The sequence below is a fragment of the Euprymna scolopes genome, chromosome 16, assembly GCF_053919585.1.
Source record: "Euprymna scolopes isolate OS-2025 chromosome 16, ASM5391958v1, whole genome shotgun sequence".
NCBI classification, from domain to species: domain Eukaryota; kingdom Metazoa; phylum Mollusca; class Cephalopoda; order Sepiida; family Sepiolidae; genus Euprymna; species Euprymna scolopes.
In genome coordinates, this window is record NC_136497.1 from 8,587,064 (window position 1) to 8,602,551 (window position 15,488).

Below are 15,488 nucleotides of genomic sequence, written 5' to 3' on the forward strand. Positions count from 1 at the left end.
GATAACTTATATGGAACGGCTCATCAAGAACTTATATACGTTAGACTTGAAGACAACCATATTGTAGTTAGCCGGAAAGCAGGAAAACGGAAGACAATTCCACAGGCGTGCAGTTCTAAGAAAGAAGCTTTGATCATGGAATATACGTTTAGGTTTAGGCACAGATAAAGAATGGGGAAAATTATTGATAATGTTTTCAGCTAGTCTAGTGTTTCTTGTGAAAGTTTGACGAGGGGGGACCATAGACTGAAGCTCAGTCGAACACTTTCCATGAAAATAACGATAAAGCAGAGACACACTCGCAACATGTCTTCTGTGAGATAGAGGGTGCAGGGAAGAGAAAAAGACATCTACCACGAGGCTACGAAGTCTATTTTGAACTCTATCAAGGAAGGGCAAGTCCTTTCTAGCAGCTCCTCCCCAGATATGGCAACAGTATTCCATCCTTGGACGTACCTGGCTCTTATATAGATAGAGAATTGCATCAGCAGTGATATATCTACCGAATCGATAGATAGATCCCACCATGTTTCCAGCGGCCTTGGCAACAGATTTGATGTACGTGTTCCATTTAAGATCAGGGGTAATGATCAAGCCCAGAAGCTTGTCAAAACTTAAGGCCTCCTGAAGACGAGAGCCATTCATTTCAATTGATGCCAGATGTGGATCAGGATGTTGATGATGTAAAGAGAGAAGCTTGGTTTTTGATGCATTAAAAGTAACCAGCCACTCCTTTCCTCATTGTACTACGCGCTCAAGATCAGAGGAGAAAGAATTGGAGAGAACTTGGTCGTTTACTGTCTTAGATGTGCTACCATAAATGGTAGTGTCGTCAGCATAAATGTCTAAAAATGATGTAAGGATGTGATATGGAATATCATTAATGTAGATCAGGAAAAGAGTTGGGCCCAGGATGGACCCCTGAGTGACACCAGCATTAATACTGTGAGCTTTTGATTTTTGCCACTCAACTACTACTCTTATGAACCTATCAGAAAGAAATGATTTAATAATTGAGAAGACTTTTCCAGCTATACCATAGCTAGAGATCTTGTGAAGTAAACCTTTACGCCATACCCTATCAAAGGCTTTAGATATGTCAAGAGCAATTGCCCTAGAAATGTTGCCTTCATCGAGAGATTTCCTATGAGATACAACTGTAAGCACATCTGCTGTAGAACTAGCAGAACGGAAACCATATTGAGTGTCACTAAGAAGGTTATTTTTGTTGAGATGGTTGATTACTTCTGTATTTAACACAGATTCCAGCAACTTACTCATGACGCACAGAAGACTTATTGGCCTGTACTGAGAGGAGGATGAGCGATCACCTGAATTCGTAAATCCAGGGCATACTGATGAGGTTTTCCAGGGTGATAGGAAACTATTCACCTTAAGACAACGTTTAAACAGTTTTGTAAAGTCGGGCGCTAGTTCAGGTAGAAGTTTTTTGAGTACTATAATTGGAATACCGTCAGGGCCAGTTGCTTTACTGGAATCAAGGTTATTGATTAGCTTGGCAACATCACGTACAGATATACATATATCACATAGCGTGTTTTCTGATACAGGATGAAATATTGGGGGTTGGCGGCCTTGGTCGCAAAGGGTAGAATTAGCTGCAAAGTAATTGGCAAATAGTTTGGCTTTTTTTGGTGCTGACGAGATTACCTCAGATCCATTGATGATAGTTGGTATAGAGCACACGCTTCTGTTCAGGATTATGTTTGCTACATGCCAAAACTGGTGGGAACCAAGCCGCTGCTCAGCTACTTTGGACTTTGCGTTCTTTATTACTTTCTTACAATGGTTGCTGGCAGTCCTGAAAGCAGTTTTAGTTTCCATACATCTATTACGTTGGAAGCAGTGGAAAAAGTGATTTCTGTGCACAATGGCAGCAGCACATTCTGGAGAGAACCATGGCTGGCTGCTAGGTTTTTCTGGGACTTTTTCGAGGGTATGAAAAGGTCTATATCTACAATTGACCATTCGGTCAGCTCAGATACTATAGAGGACTCATCCTTTTTAAACATGGAACGCAGAGGTAGATCCGATATAAATGTACGGAAGCTATCCTAGTCAGCCTTCGTGCATCGATATACTGTACGATGCAGAGGTACGTCTGGGGACTTATTACAGTTTATTTTTATCTTAATTGATACAACAGAGTTGTCAGAAGATCCAAGAGCAGAAAGAACAGAAACTGAACATAGTTCAGGGCAAGTTGTGAGAAAGAGGTCTAGTAGGCTCGCATACTGTCCGTCATTGTCGGGCACACGGGTGGGTTCATGAACAATCTGAGTGAGGTCATAGACAATGGAGAAATCATGACAGAACCTCCCCTCATCATCGGTCTTGTTTGAGTGGATCAACCATCTGACGTTGTACAGATTGAAGTCTCCACATACGTAAATGTTAGCTGAAGGATAAGCAGATAGGACTTGGTCAATTTTCTCAGATATGCTGTGAAAGATAGTAACTCCGCTGTGTGGGGGCGATAGAGAGTAAATATAAATGCAGTAGTGTGAGCTAAAGCAACCCGGAAGCACATATAAGGTAAGTAAGGATCTTCTCTGGAGATGTCCATGCCACATGGAAAGCCATCTTTAATATAGGCTCATATTCCATGCTCATGGCGATCTTGGGTGTCAGATTTAGAAGTTAAGTTAGAGTATCCTTTAATTGCGAACTCTTCTAGGGAAATAGCATGTCCAATGCCAGTTTCGCTTAAAAATAAAAGGTCTGGTTTAGTATCCTGTAATTGGGTTTCAACCTCTGAAAGGTTAGAACGTAGACCCCTGATGTTGGAGAAGGAGACATGGTAGTAGGGGTCTACGTTGGAAGTTGGAGAACCGGGTTTAATCGTGTATTTTTTCTTGAAACTTGTCATGATGAAATTTTGGAATTTGTGGACTAGATCGTCAAATTTACTTAGAGCAGGAAAGAGAGGGGAAACTAAGAAAGAAAAAGAAACGGTTGCCGGAATAATAGAATATATGATACTCAATATATGCGAAATAATATTTATTCGTTAAATACTCATTATAATTAAATAAAATTTATTAGATAAATACGCATAATAATTAAATACAATTTATTAGTTGAGTACATATTATAATTACATACTATTCATTAGTTAAATAATCACCATATTTAAATACTATTTATTAGTTAAGTACTCATTATAATTAAATTAATTATTAGTTAAATACTCATTATAATCAAATACTATTTATTAGTTAAATACTTATTATACTTTAAATACTATTTATTAGTTAAATACTCATTATAATTAAATACTCTTTATTAGTGAAGTACTCATTATAATTAAATACTATTATTACTTAAATACTAATTAAACTTTAAATACTATTTATTAGTTAAAAACTGATTATAATTCTATACTATTTATTAGTTAAGTACTCATTATAATTAAATACTACTTATTAGTTAAATGCTTATTATAATTACATACTATTTATTCGTTAAATACTCATTATAATTGAATATTCTTTATTAGCTAAATACGCATAATAATTAAATACTATTAATTAGTTAAATTCTTATCATAGTTAAATACTATTTATTAGTGAAATACTTATTATAATAAACTGTATTTATTAGTGTAATACTCATTATAATGATATACTATTTATTAGTTAAATACACTTCATAATTAAATACTATTTATTTGTTAAATACTCATTACAATTAAATACTACTTATAAGTTAAATATTCATTATAATTAAATACTATTTATTAGTTAAATACTCATTATAATTAAATACTATTTATTAGTTAAATACTCATTATAAGTAAATACTATTTCTTAGTTAAATACTCATTATAATTACATACTATTTATTAGTTAAATATTCATTGTAATTAAATACTATTTATTAGTTAAATACTCAGTATAATTTAATACTATTTATTAGTTAAATATTCACTATAATTAAATACTATTTATTTGTTAAATATTAATTATAATTAAATAATATTTATTAGTTAAATACTCATTATAATTAAATACTATTTATTAGTTTAATATTCATTATAATTTAATACTACTTATTAGTTAAACATTCATTATAATTAAATAATATTTATTAGTTAAATGCTCATTATAATTAAATACCATTTATTAGTTAAATACTCATTATAATTAAATACTATGTCTTAGTGAAATACTCATTATACTTAAAGACAATTTATTCGTGAAATACTCATTATAATTAAATACTATTTCTTAGTAAAATACTCATTATGGTTATATACTATTTATTAGTTAAATACTCATTATAATTAAATACAATTTATTAGTGAAAGACTAATTATAATTATATACTATTTATTAGTTAAACATTCATTATAATTAAATACAATTTATTAGTGAAAGACTCATTATAATTAAATACAATTTATTAGTGAAAGACTCATTAAAATTAAATCATATTTATTAGTTAAATACTCATTATAATTAAATAATAATTATTAGTTAAATACTCATTATAATTAAATACTATTTATTAGTGAAATACTCATTATAATTAAATACTATTTACTAGTGAAATGCTCATTATAATTAAATACTATTTATTAGTGAAATACTCATTATAATAAAATACTAGTTTAGAAGAATACTCATTAAAATTAAATTCTAATTATTAGTTAAATACTCATTATAATTAAATACTATGTATTAGTTAAATACTCATTATAATTAAATACTATTTATTAGTGAAATACTCATTATAGTTAAATACTATTTGTTAGTGAAATACTCATTATAATTAAATACTATTTATTAATGAAATACTCATTATAATTAAATACTATTTATTACTGAAATACTCATTATAATTAAATACAATTTATTAGTGGAATACTCATTATAATAAAATACAATTTATTAGTGGAATACTCATTATAATTAAATACTATTTATTAGTGAAATACTCATTATAGTTAAATACTATTTGTTAGTGAAATACTCATTATAATTAAATACTATTTATTAATGAAATACTCATTATAATTAAATATTATTTATTACTGAAATAATCATTATAATTAAATACAATTTATTAGTGGAATACTCATTATAATTAAATACTATTTCTTAGTTAAATACTCATTATAGTTAAATACTATTTATTAGTGAAATACTCATTATAATTAAACCCCATTTATTAGTTAAATACTCATTGTGGGCACCCTTTACGAAAGGTTTTCAATATAAACAGACAACATGTCAACTCTCAATATTTTGTGTGGCCACCATCATTATCCAAAACTGTCTTTACTCTCCTGGACATGGAGTTTACAAGAACTTCACGTGTAGCCACAGGAACGCTCTTCCACTCTTCAATTACGACGTCATGGGGCTGGAGGATGTTTAAGGCTTTTCGCATCCATCTTTGGTTTTAAGATGCTCCAAATATTTTCTATTGTGTTCAAGTCTGGAGATATGTTTGCCCAATCTATCACCTTTACACTCCCCATCTTCAGTAAACAAATGATTGTCTTGGAAGTTAGGTTTAGCTCATTGTCATGCTGGGACACTATAATATATGAACCTTTTTGACATGCCTTCAGCAAATTGTTTTCAGTCTTTCGTTTGTATTGCCTTTAGAAGTGGCTTACTCCTGAGCTTACATCCATGCACAACAATTTGGGGAGTACAAAAATAAGTGTGTCATACCTACTGGAAAAATATTTTATGCTGTGATACTCTGAAATTTTATTTGTTTGGTTCTGATAGCCTTAAGCATGTGTGCCGTCGATCAGGCGAGATGTTCAAAGATAACTGTGTCAGACCTACAATCAAGCATGGTGGTGGGAATGTCATAATCTGGGACGTCATAAGTGTTGCAGGTATGGGAGAGTTAGATTTCATTAAAGGAAATGTGAATTCCAACATATACTGTCAAATACTGCAGCAGAGCATCATCCCCTCCCTCCAAAAACTGGATCGGAGAGCAGTGTTCAGACAACTTTTCTAAGGTGTGTACTTACTTTTGTTGTCAGGGATTTAACTTTTAATTGCTATACGTTGAGTTATTTGAGAGATAAATAAATTAACTCTCTTATATATGCTGCAGATGCAGACAGACTACTTTACATTGTGTTAAACATAATTTTTTCAGTGTTGTCCAATGAAGAGATATACTTTACTATTCAAAGAAATGTGAGGGGCATACTCACTTTTGTGATATCCTATATATATATATATATATATATATATATATATATATATATATATATATATATCACGTTCACCCATAGCAAGGCAGATCGGACGGAGGGGGTTATTATTTGGGACCCTGCCTAGAAAAGATCCACAAGATATTAATTTACGTTATATTTAAATTGCTGCATATCAGTACAGTAAGGGAAGTAGATAGCAGGAATTCAAAATTTAGTAGTTCGAGAAAAGAAACTATTAGACTAGAAAAATTTCTGGGATTTACGGAACTCAACAGTAAAGAAGTGTTATTTTGTTGTTAAACGGCTTAGTCGGGAGTATTTATGTCAAGAGGGCACAAGTGCAACGAGTTCATCAGAGTACATTCCCATAAAATATTTGTAAAACGCGCACAGAGATGCAACCTTCCAGCGATGGAACAGGATTAGAGCTTAGTTTACAAAGTGGGACTGATTAGATTGAAGACTATTTTTTTTTTATCCTATCCAAGAGAAAAGCACTAGTGGCAGATGCACTAGCTCAGATATGAAAAACATACTCCAAGCATGGTTAAATGGTGGCTTTGTAGAGGTGCAGAATACTTCTAATTGTGATTTGTCTTCTAGCCCGAGATAGAAGGACTCCAGCTTCGGGTCGCGTCTTGTAGTTGTAAAAAGTAAGCAGTTTTGTCTTCTAGCATTGAATGTTCCCATCGATTTAGAACTCTATTATACTACAGTTTGAAAGTATTTTCTAACGATTTTGCCATTGTCCGAGATTGGAGTATATCCACTCTAATATTGTGCATCTTATGAAGCATTGTATCATCAGTAAATATAACCATCTCGGACACAATATATCTCGGAAGTCGTTAATAAACATCAAGAATAATAGTGGTCCAAAGATTTCCCCCCGAGGAACTCCCGCATTGATTTCATGCTTTTTGGATGTACGGCCAGCAATGGCAACCTGGATGATCTTATTTTCTAAAAAAATGTTTTATTATATTTATCTATGAAAATATTTACAAGAAACTCAAAAGATAGTTAAACCAACCGTGACTAACACTGACGAACTGATATTCTCGAGAGATTTAAAATCTCCAACAGGAAACATGATATACTAAAGCAAATGCCAGAACTTGGTGAAAAGGATTCTTATAAGACGAAGATTTTTTTTTATACGCCAGGGACTTGTTTATTCTTTAACATAAATAAAATAACAATTTTTTGGAGAGAATCATAAATATACATCATCATTTGGCTTTCCCCTTTCTATAATAAAGTAAACATATGCACACACATATCTATCTATCTATCTATCTCTATATATATTTATATAAATATATATATATATATATATTTATATATATTTTTATATATTATATATACAGATAGAGAGAGAGAGAGAGAGAGAGAGAGAGAGAGAGAGAGAGATAGAGGGAAAGAGAAATGGGAAACACGTCATGAATTGATATTGAAAGCAATTAAGGCATACAAATGAGTTCGCGTTCCAAAAGGAATCGTCAGGCTAAAATGCATGGAACTCGTGTGATTGACTAATTTTATATATCGACAAGCCGTTTTGCTAAGCTTGTTTACAAAAACAAATTACTGTTATTTCTCTCCTCTAAATTTTCATTAAAAAAATCGCACTTCTCACAAACACAAGTTTCAGTTGTCTTTATTTTATATCGTAGTTTGTGTTGTTTTATACTGAGATGACAACCGGTGGTTTTTAAAAGCTTTTGTTCGGTATTTTGTTATTTTTTGCTAATTTAGGTGTTTGATTTTTTAAATTCGTTTTATAATAAAAATACGCATTATTATTCTAATTAAAGTACATTACATATTAGAATTTGTAACTTTTTATTTAAATGTTTAATAAACATAATAGACACAGAGAAAACATTATACGCTGCTTATTTCAAACTTACACATGTTGCCTGCTTTTATTTATTTGAAATACTTCTCACTTAAGATTTTTCAATGTTCGACTTACGAATTAGCTCGATTTTGAGATAGTATTTAAAGGTTTTATACCTCATTTACTTAAATATAAAACTTTATATTCCCGACCTGCCTCCCAAAATTTGAATATCAGCAAGCTTCACTTCAAGACTTATTCCTTACTACAGTACTCGAGGATTGTTTGAGCAAGGAGCATAGTTGTCTTAAAAACACAGGCCACCTTGTGATATCACAAATATCATCATTAAATCCTAACCACAAGATGACGAGTCATTGCTGAAAACGACAGGGTGCTACAAAAAGTCTGATTGAGAAGCCATCAGTGAACTTATCAGGGATGTTCTATGGACTAATATATTTTCTTTTTCAGCATAGCAGTGGGCCAGTGACACAACCAAATGGTACAAAGTAGACATTGCATATTATAGTAAGCCTCACTCTACCCGATGGTTTACTTCAAATTGGGCAGCTGACATTGCAAAAAGACAGTGCATTCAGCCGATTCGTACGTCATAAGTCAACCACAAATTAGCAGAAATATATAGAAACTAGAGGTCACTTTTAGATTTAAATTGCCAGACCCAGAAAAAAAGCATGCCAAATCGATCAGAAAACGCGTAGAGTAGCAGATGTAATAACTCGTGATGTTTGGAAAATTTATACTAATATAGTGAATAAAGACCATTTAGTAATTCCCCTATTATTCAACAACGAGTATGTCGCTTGTACACCAAACTGGAGGGGTGAATTATTTTCTTAAAAGTTCATGTTAGACCCAACAAGAAACTTCATCTGAAAAATTCCTATGTAAACTAAAGCCAGAATGAAAGATTTGAAAATCACATTTCCCATATCCGCGATATCATAAAAAAAATCAGACCAGCTTCAAGCCGTTTGTGCCTCGTCTTATCACTGCTAAAGCAATTAATAAATGTTCAACTGAGTTAGCCGTATATATTTTTTCAAACTCTACAACGAGTTATTTACGGAATCAAGCTCCTTAAACAGCTTAAAAATAACATTTTATAGACCAGTGTACGTAATACTGGTGAAAGAAGTGAACTACTTAATTATTGCCCTCTAAGTTAATAGGTTTTAGTCATAATTTAATCAACAACTTTTTCAGATAGGCAACATAGATTTAGACAATATCGTACCGGTGCATATATTTTAACAACCCTTTTTGACATCATATAAAATGCACTGGATGAGGTGGAGAAGCCAGGGCTGACATCATGTTATATAGTTATTATTATTATTATTATTTTTTTTTTTATTCAATTTTCACCCCAAACAAGGCACAGTGCCACTTTGAAGCAGGGGGCTACTATTAGGGAATTAATTAGCGGGGTCATTATGAAGGGAGAAGAGTAGAAAGATGTTTGTTAACATTACACTTGAACTTCTGCATATCATTGCAGTTGGGAAAGCAGAATCCCGGAAGGGAGTTCCAAAGACCCGCAGTTCTGGGGAAGAAACTATTGGAGTAAAAGGCTTTCTTGCACCTAGGGATCTCCACTGTAAAGGGATGAGACTTAGTAGCTTGTCGGGTTTGTCGGGGGTAGTTACGTCGGGGAGGTACAAGTGTTTGCAGTTCGTCAGAGCATTCACCATTAAAGTATTTGTAGAACAGGCAGAGGGATGCAACATCTCGTCGATGGGACAGAGGTTGAAGTCCAGATGACAGTTCAGGACCTATCAGGTTTGCGACTCTTTTTTGAACCCTGTCCAGGAGCGAGAGACAAGCAGCAGATGCACCAGCCCAGATGTGACAACAGTACTCCATACATGGGCGAATGGTTGCCTTATAGAGGTATAGGATACTGGCAGGCGTAAGTAGTTTTCTAGCACGGTAGAGGGAGCCAACCTTCCTTGCAGCAGCCTTGGCAATGCTCTCAATGTATCTATTCCAGTTCATATTCCCTGTAAACGTTAGGCCGAGGAGTTTAAAAGAAGTACTTTCAGGCAATGTGTTCTTGGCCATTGCTATTGGTGGTAGAGAAGGTTTCTTGTAGTTATTGAAGGAAACAAGCTTAGTCTTAGCAGCATTGAATGAGACCAACCATTTTTGTCCCCATTCCACTACGGATTGGAGGTCATCCTCTAGTGTTTCTGCCATTTTCTTGGATATGTGTTCATTTGTTTTCCCCTCATATCTGTTATAGAGAGTGGTGTCATCGGCAAATATACCCATCTCCGAAACAATATTATCAGGGAGGTCGTTTATGAATATCAGGAACAATAGAGGTCCAAGGATAGACCCATGAGGCACTCCCGCATTTATGTCATATTGTTTGGATGTACGTCCGTCGAGGACAACTTTGATTTTTCTATTACTTAAGAAGGATTTAATTACGTTATGAATTCTTCCAGTGATTCCATATGATCTAATTTTCCTTAGAAGACCATCGTGCCATACCCTGTCAAAAGCCTTAGATATATCAAGGGCCACCGCTCTACCCTCCCCTGTTTTATCCAATGAACGGTATATACGTTCAGAAACTACAGTTAAGATATCTGCTGTTGAACGGGCTTGCCTGAATCCATATTGTTTGTCAGTCAAGAGTTTAGCAGCTGTTAGGTGCTGGACTAGGGCTTTATTAACTAAGGACTCAAATATTTTGGCGAAAAGCGGGAGGAGGCTAATGGGGCGATAATCTGGTGGGTCAGTTCTTTCACCAGAATTCTTGAAGACTGGTACCACAGAGGCGGTTTTCCAGCAGTCGGGAAAACAAGATTCGTTAAGGCATTTATTGTAAAGTTTGGACAGAACTGGAACAACCTCGGCAGAGCATTTTTTTAATAGCACAGCCGGGATGAGATCTGGTCCACATGCTTTAGAGGTGTCTAGGTTTTTTATAATAGCATGTACCTGAGAAGGGGTGATTTTCAGATACCACTTGTGCGCGTATGTTACGTGAGTTCTTATTAGTAAATATATGAGTCTTAGTGAGAGTTCTTGTCTTATTACATATGATGTTGTATCTTAGAGAGAGAGATGTTGTTGTAAGAGAGATTGTTCGTTTATAACTATTCCTATATTTAAAATGTTCATTACTTAGACGTGTAGATATGAAGAAAGCTCTTAGAATGATGAGATAGTGTTCAGACGTATAATAACAATACAATTTACCTTTTTGTAGAAATCACAAACACAAAAATGAGCTTTATCACAAAACACATGATGAATTTATTTCTTCACGACCGGTCGTGGTTTCCTCATCAAGAATTCAAAGTTTCACATTTTAGTTTCAAAGTGACGTCTTGCTTCCTAGACGTTCGAATTACAAACTCCAGACTCTCTCGGAGTTTCTTACTGACTGTCTCCCCGACCAACTAACTCTCATTTCCTATATTGAGAAATCCATGCATCCCGGCCACGTGAGAAAAATTCACGTGTTTCAACATGCGCGACTTTGCACGTTTCCGACATTGATTTCCCAATAACCTATTTTTTCTTGTGTTGTTTCCACAAAGTAATTCAACCTACATATCTAATTTATTTAACCCATATTTTATTATCCACATTCTTTTAACAATTGAATAGTTTATTTATTATTTATTTCATCCGAATTAACAATTTACTGGACATTCCATTTAAACCTATTGTTCTTTAAAACTTATGTCCAGGGTTCGATTTCTGCTTTCTCTTATTTTCATTTTAACTAATCTCTCTATTTTTATACTTACATGAAGAGCGGACAGCCCTTATCATGTAACAATCAGTGATATATGCAAATCAGTGATATATGCAAAACCTTCGACAAAAGACTAAACGAAAGACTTATAATAAAAATTACGTTTTACCTTATTACGGGACAAATGTTTAATGTAATTAGATCTTTCTCCGACAATAGGACAATTCATATGCATACATCTAAACAATATAATATTGATGTGAGATTATCTCCTGATATTTATAAACGACATCATCGATATTATTGTGTCTGAGTTAGGTATATTTGCAAATCATAAGGGATGTACACATATCAAAGGAAATGGAATACGTCTTAACGGCTGACTAGTCTGAAGTAGACTTTAGAAATAAATAGATTGCTAACAGTTAATGCTACGGAGAGAAATATTTTTCTCTTAACAATTAAAATAAATCGTCTTAAGCACCGATAACCATTACTACTAACACCCTACTTCAGAGTTCGTCTTTCAAATTTATCTGCTTTACATTTACACGCAACGTGCACTGGAACAGTTAAAAATTTACCAAATTTGAGAGTATCCCGTACTTTTACAGAACCACCAGTCGGCAATGCATGAGATCTTATTGTAGTATCAAGGCTAATGCATTAAAATTAGTCTCTCCCTCTTCTATAAAGTGTATCAAATCTATTAGGCCACGTACTGTCGACTAAGGTCCAACCTCTGTCCTATCGCCACGAGGTTGTATCCCAATTCCTATTTTTCAATTATTTTGATGAGTTTGACTTGCACCAATACTATTTCGATATACATACCCCAGACAAAGCTGACATACTAAAAAATCTTTCTTTTATAGTAGAAACCCGCTAGACACCGAAAAAGCTTCTAACCAAATAGATTCTTCTGTCAGAATATTAGGCTTGGAATTCCCTCCCTGTTTATTCGGCTGCACTGACATGCAGAAGGTTAAACAGAATGTAAATTGACATGGCACTCCTACACATGGTTCCAAATAGTAGCCAAACACAAGTTTCGCAATAAACTATATACATAACATCGATACTAACAAGAAATAAATATATATATATATATATATATATACATTTTTTTATGTATTGTTATCTGAAGGTAAAAATATTGTTAATATATAAATAAATACATTTAAAACCAAAGAAAATAGAACTCAATCTAAAAAATAATTCGCGCCTTACCATCCTGCATATAACTAAGAAAAAATATAACTAACTATAATTACAGTAAGCCCCAATAAAGAAAAAGACAACAACAACAATCGCTCCTGACGATGTTCGGATGCACCGATTAAAAGCGTTTTAGAGGAGTATGGCTGAACCACAATTAAACGGCGCCATAGTATACAACATGCCAGCCGAAAATAAAAACCGCTCGTCGAATTGAAAAGTTATACAAGAAAATTAAAAACAGAAGTCAGTCGTGTTCAATCAGAAGTGCTTGAATAATGACTTGCTGCCAATATGCTTGAGTATTTAAGACAATGTCAACACATCGTTTTTTTAATTTTTTTTACTCGGTGGTCACCACTTATCAAGGCCCGGAAGCCACTCGGGATAAGGGTTATTGCAAGTACAGTACGTAAGTGTGGAGACGTACTGAAGTGTTCACTTAAGAGGGCGGTTCATTAGGAATTTGTAAACGTTGGACTTAAATACATCCAAGTTGTAGTTAGGTGGGAAGCAGGCAGATGGAACAGAGTTCCACAGGCGGGCAGTTCTAAGAAAGAAGCTTAGTTCATGGAATCTACGCTTTAATTAAGGCACAGATAAAGAGTGGGGAAAAATTTTCACATTGGATTCAGCTAGACAGGTGTTTTTCGTGAAGGATGTGCGAGGGAGGACCAGAGATTGGAGTTCAGACGAGAACCTGCCATGGAAATAACGATAAAACAAGGATAGGCTCGCAACGTCTCTTCTGTGGGAGAGAGGTTGCAGGGAAGGGAAAAGGGCATCCCCACTAAGCCACGAAGTCTATTTTGTACTCTGTCAAGGCAGGACAGGCTGCCTTTAGCAGCTCCTGACCAGATATGGCAGCAGTATTCCATCACGACTCGAACAGCAGCCGCCGATAAGCGTAATGGTTAGAAGACTTGCTGCCGTACAGGCGGTCCGGTTTAAATCCTGGCTTGAGGTGGTTATCTGTCTAGCCGCACTGATAAGCTGCGAAACAGTACTGTATGTGAATGATTACATATATAGCTATATCTATCTATCTATCTATCTGTCTGTCTATCTATCTATCTATCTATCTATCTATCTATATATATATATATATATATTTGTAGTGCATGCTATCAGACATATATTTACTAATGTTATTTAGATGCGGCGTATACAACGCGTCTATTTAATATTTTATGTTATGTTATATACTGTTATATACATTACGTCTTTGTGATTGTCTACTTTGCCTTTATATGATGTACTTTATATCTATCTATCTATCTATCTGTCTATCTATCTATCTATCTATCTATATATATATATATATATATATATGTAAATATTTAATTCATTTAAATAACATTCTTTCCGTCACCAAAAATTGTCATTACAAAATTGGTTATGATTAAGTTGTCGGTCTTATCAAGTAGACTAACAATATACCACTAATAACGTTCAAATATAAACATGAAAACTATACTACTTAATAAACTATAAGACGTTCAACACAAAAGTAGATATTTCTTGGTGGGTAAGTTGTATTTTTATAGAGTGTTTTAAGTGAATTTTAATCTTAACACAACCTATCACTTCAAGTTTAAAAACAAAATCCATTAAGATAGGAACCTTAGTGATTCTGACAAATCATCGGAGAGAAAACTAGAAACATTTCAGCATCTCCATCATTTTTGAAAAGCAACTATTTTATCTACAGCCAAATTTTAGTTACGAAGTGAGTATTAGTTTCCGGATGACCTGAACGCGAATTACTTCCCCAAAATGCAGACGTTACATCAATGGATATCCGATGGCTTCAAAATAATGTTTCATTTCATTATTTTGTAAACTTTAGAATGCTAATTCCCCATCAAACTAATACATTTTAATGTGGTCATTTAACGCTAGCAAGCTAATTTACAAATGAAACAAAGTTGTAAATCGAATACATAAATACTTCATATGCTTTTATTTACAGGAATACCGGAAGTAATAGTTCGAGGTATCAAGACGGAAATCCCCGTGGAAATCGAACCAATGAAATACAATCGCTACAAATGTTCATACACAGCACATGCCCCAGGTAAATGCAGCTGCATATACAAAGCTATTTATTTTCACACACACACACTCACACACACACTTATACACATATATATATATATATATATATATATATATATATATATATAACAAGAAATGATATGCAAAAATGTTAAATGCAATGTGCGCGCTAAATTTTCTTGCTGATCGAAGCTGATATATTCTTACTCTCGCATATATATATATATATATATATATATATATATATATATATATATAAAGGAGATTAGAACAATAATCTAAATAGCTGAGTGTATTTCAATATAACAGTGTAATTACTAGTTTAATTAAAATGCAGGAAAGAGAAAGTGCTCGTTGTAATTTAGATATATAATAAACTCGATAGGTGAATATCCTAGAGCTAATTCAATATTAAG

At 33.5% G+C, this 15,488-nt stretch overlaps 1 protein-coding gene across 5 annotated transcripts in view; it reads left to right on the top strand.

The window, feature by feature from the left end:
* LOC145295835 (filamin-C-like) overlaps window positions 1-15,488 on the top strand; it is a 300,005-nt gene that overhangs the window by 270,370 nt on the left and 14,147 nt on the right. For all 5 annotated transcript variants that reach the window (XM_080141544.1, XM_080141545.1, XM_080141543.1 and 2 more), the window contains one exon: window positions 14,987-15,091. In XM_080141544.1, coding sequence (XP_079997670.1) covers window positions 14,987-15,091 — 105 coding nt within the window. The remainder of the gene's footprint in view (window positions 1-14,986; window positions 15,092-15,488) is intronic.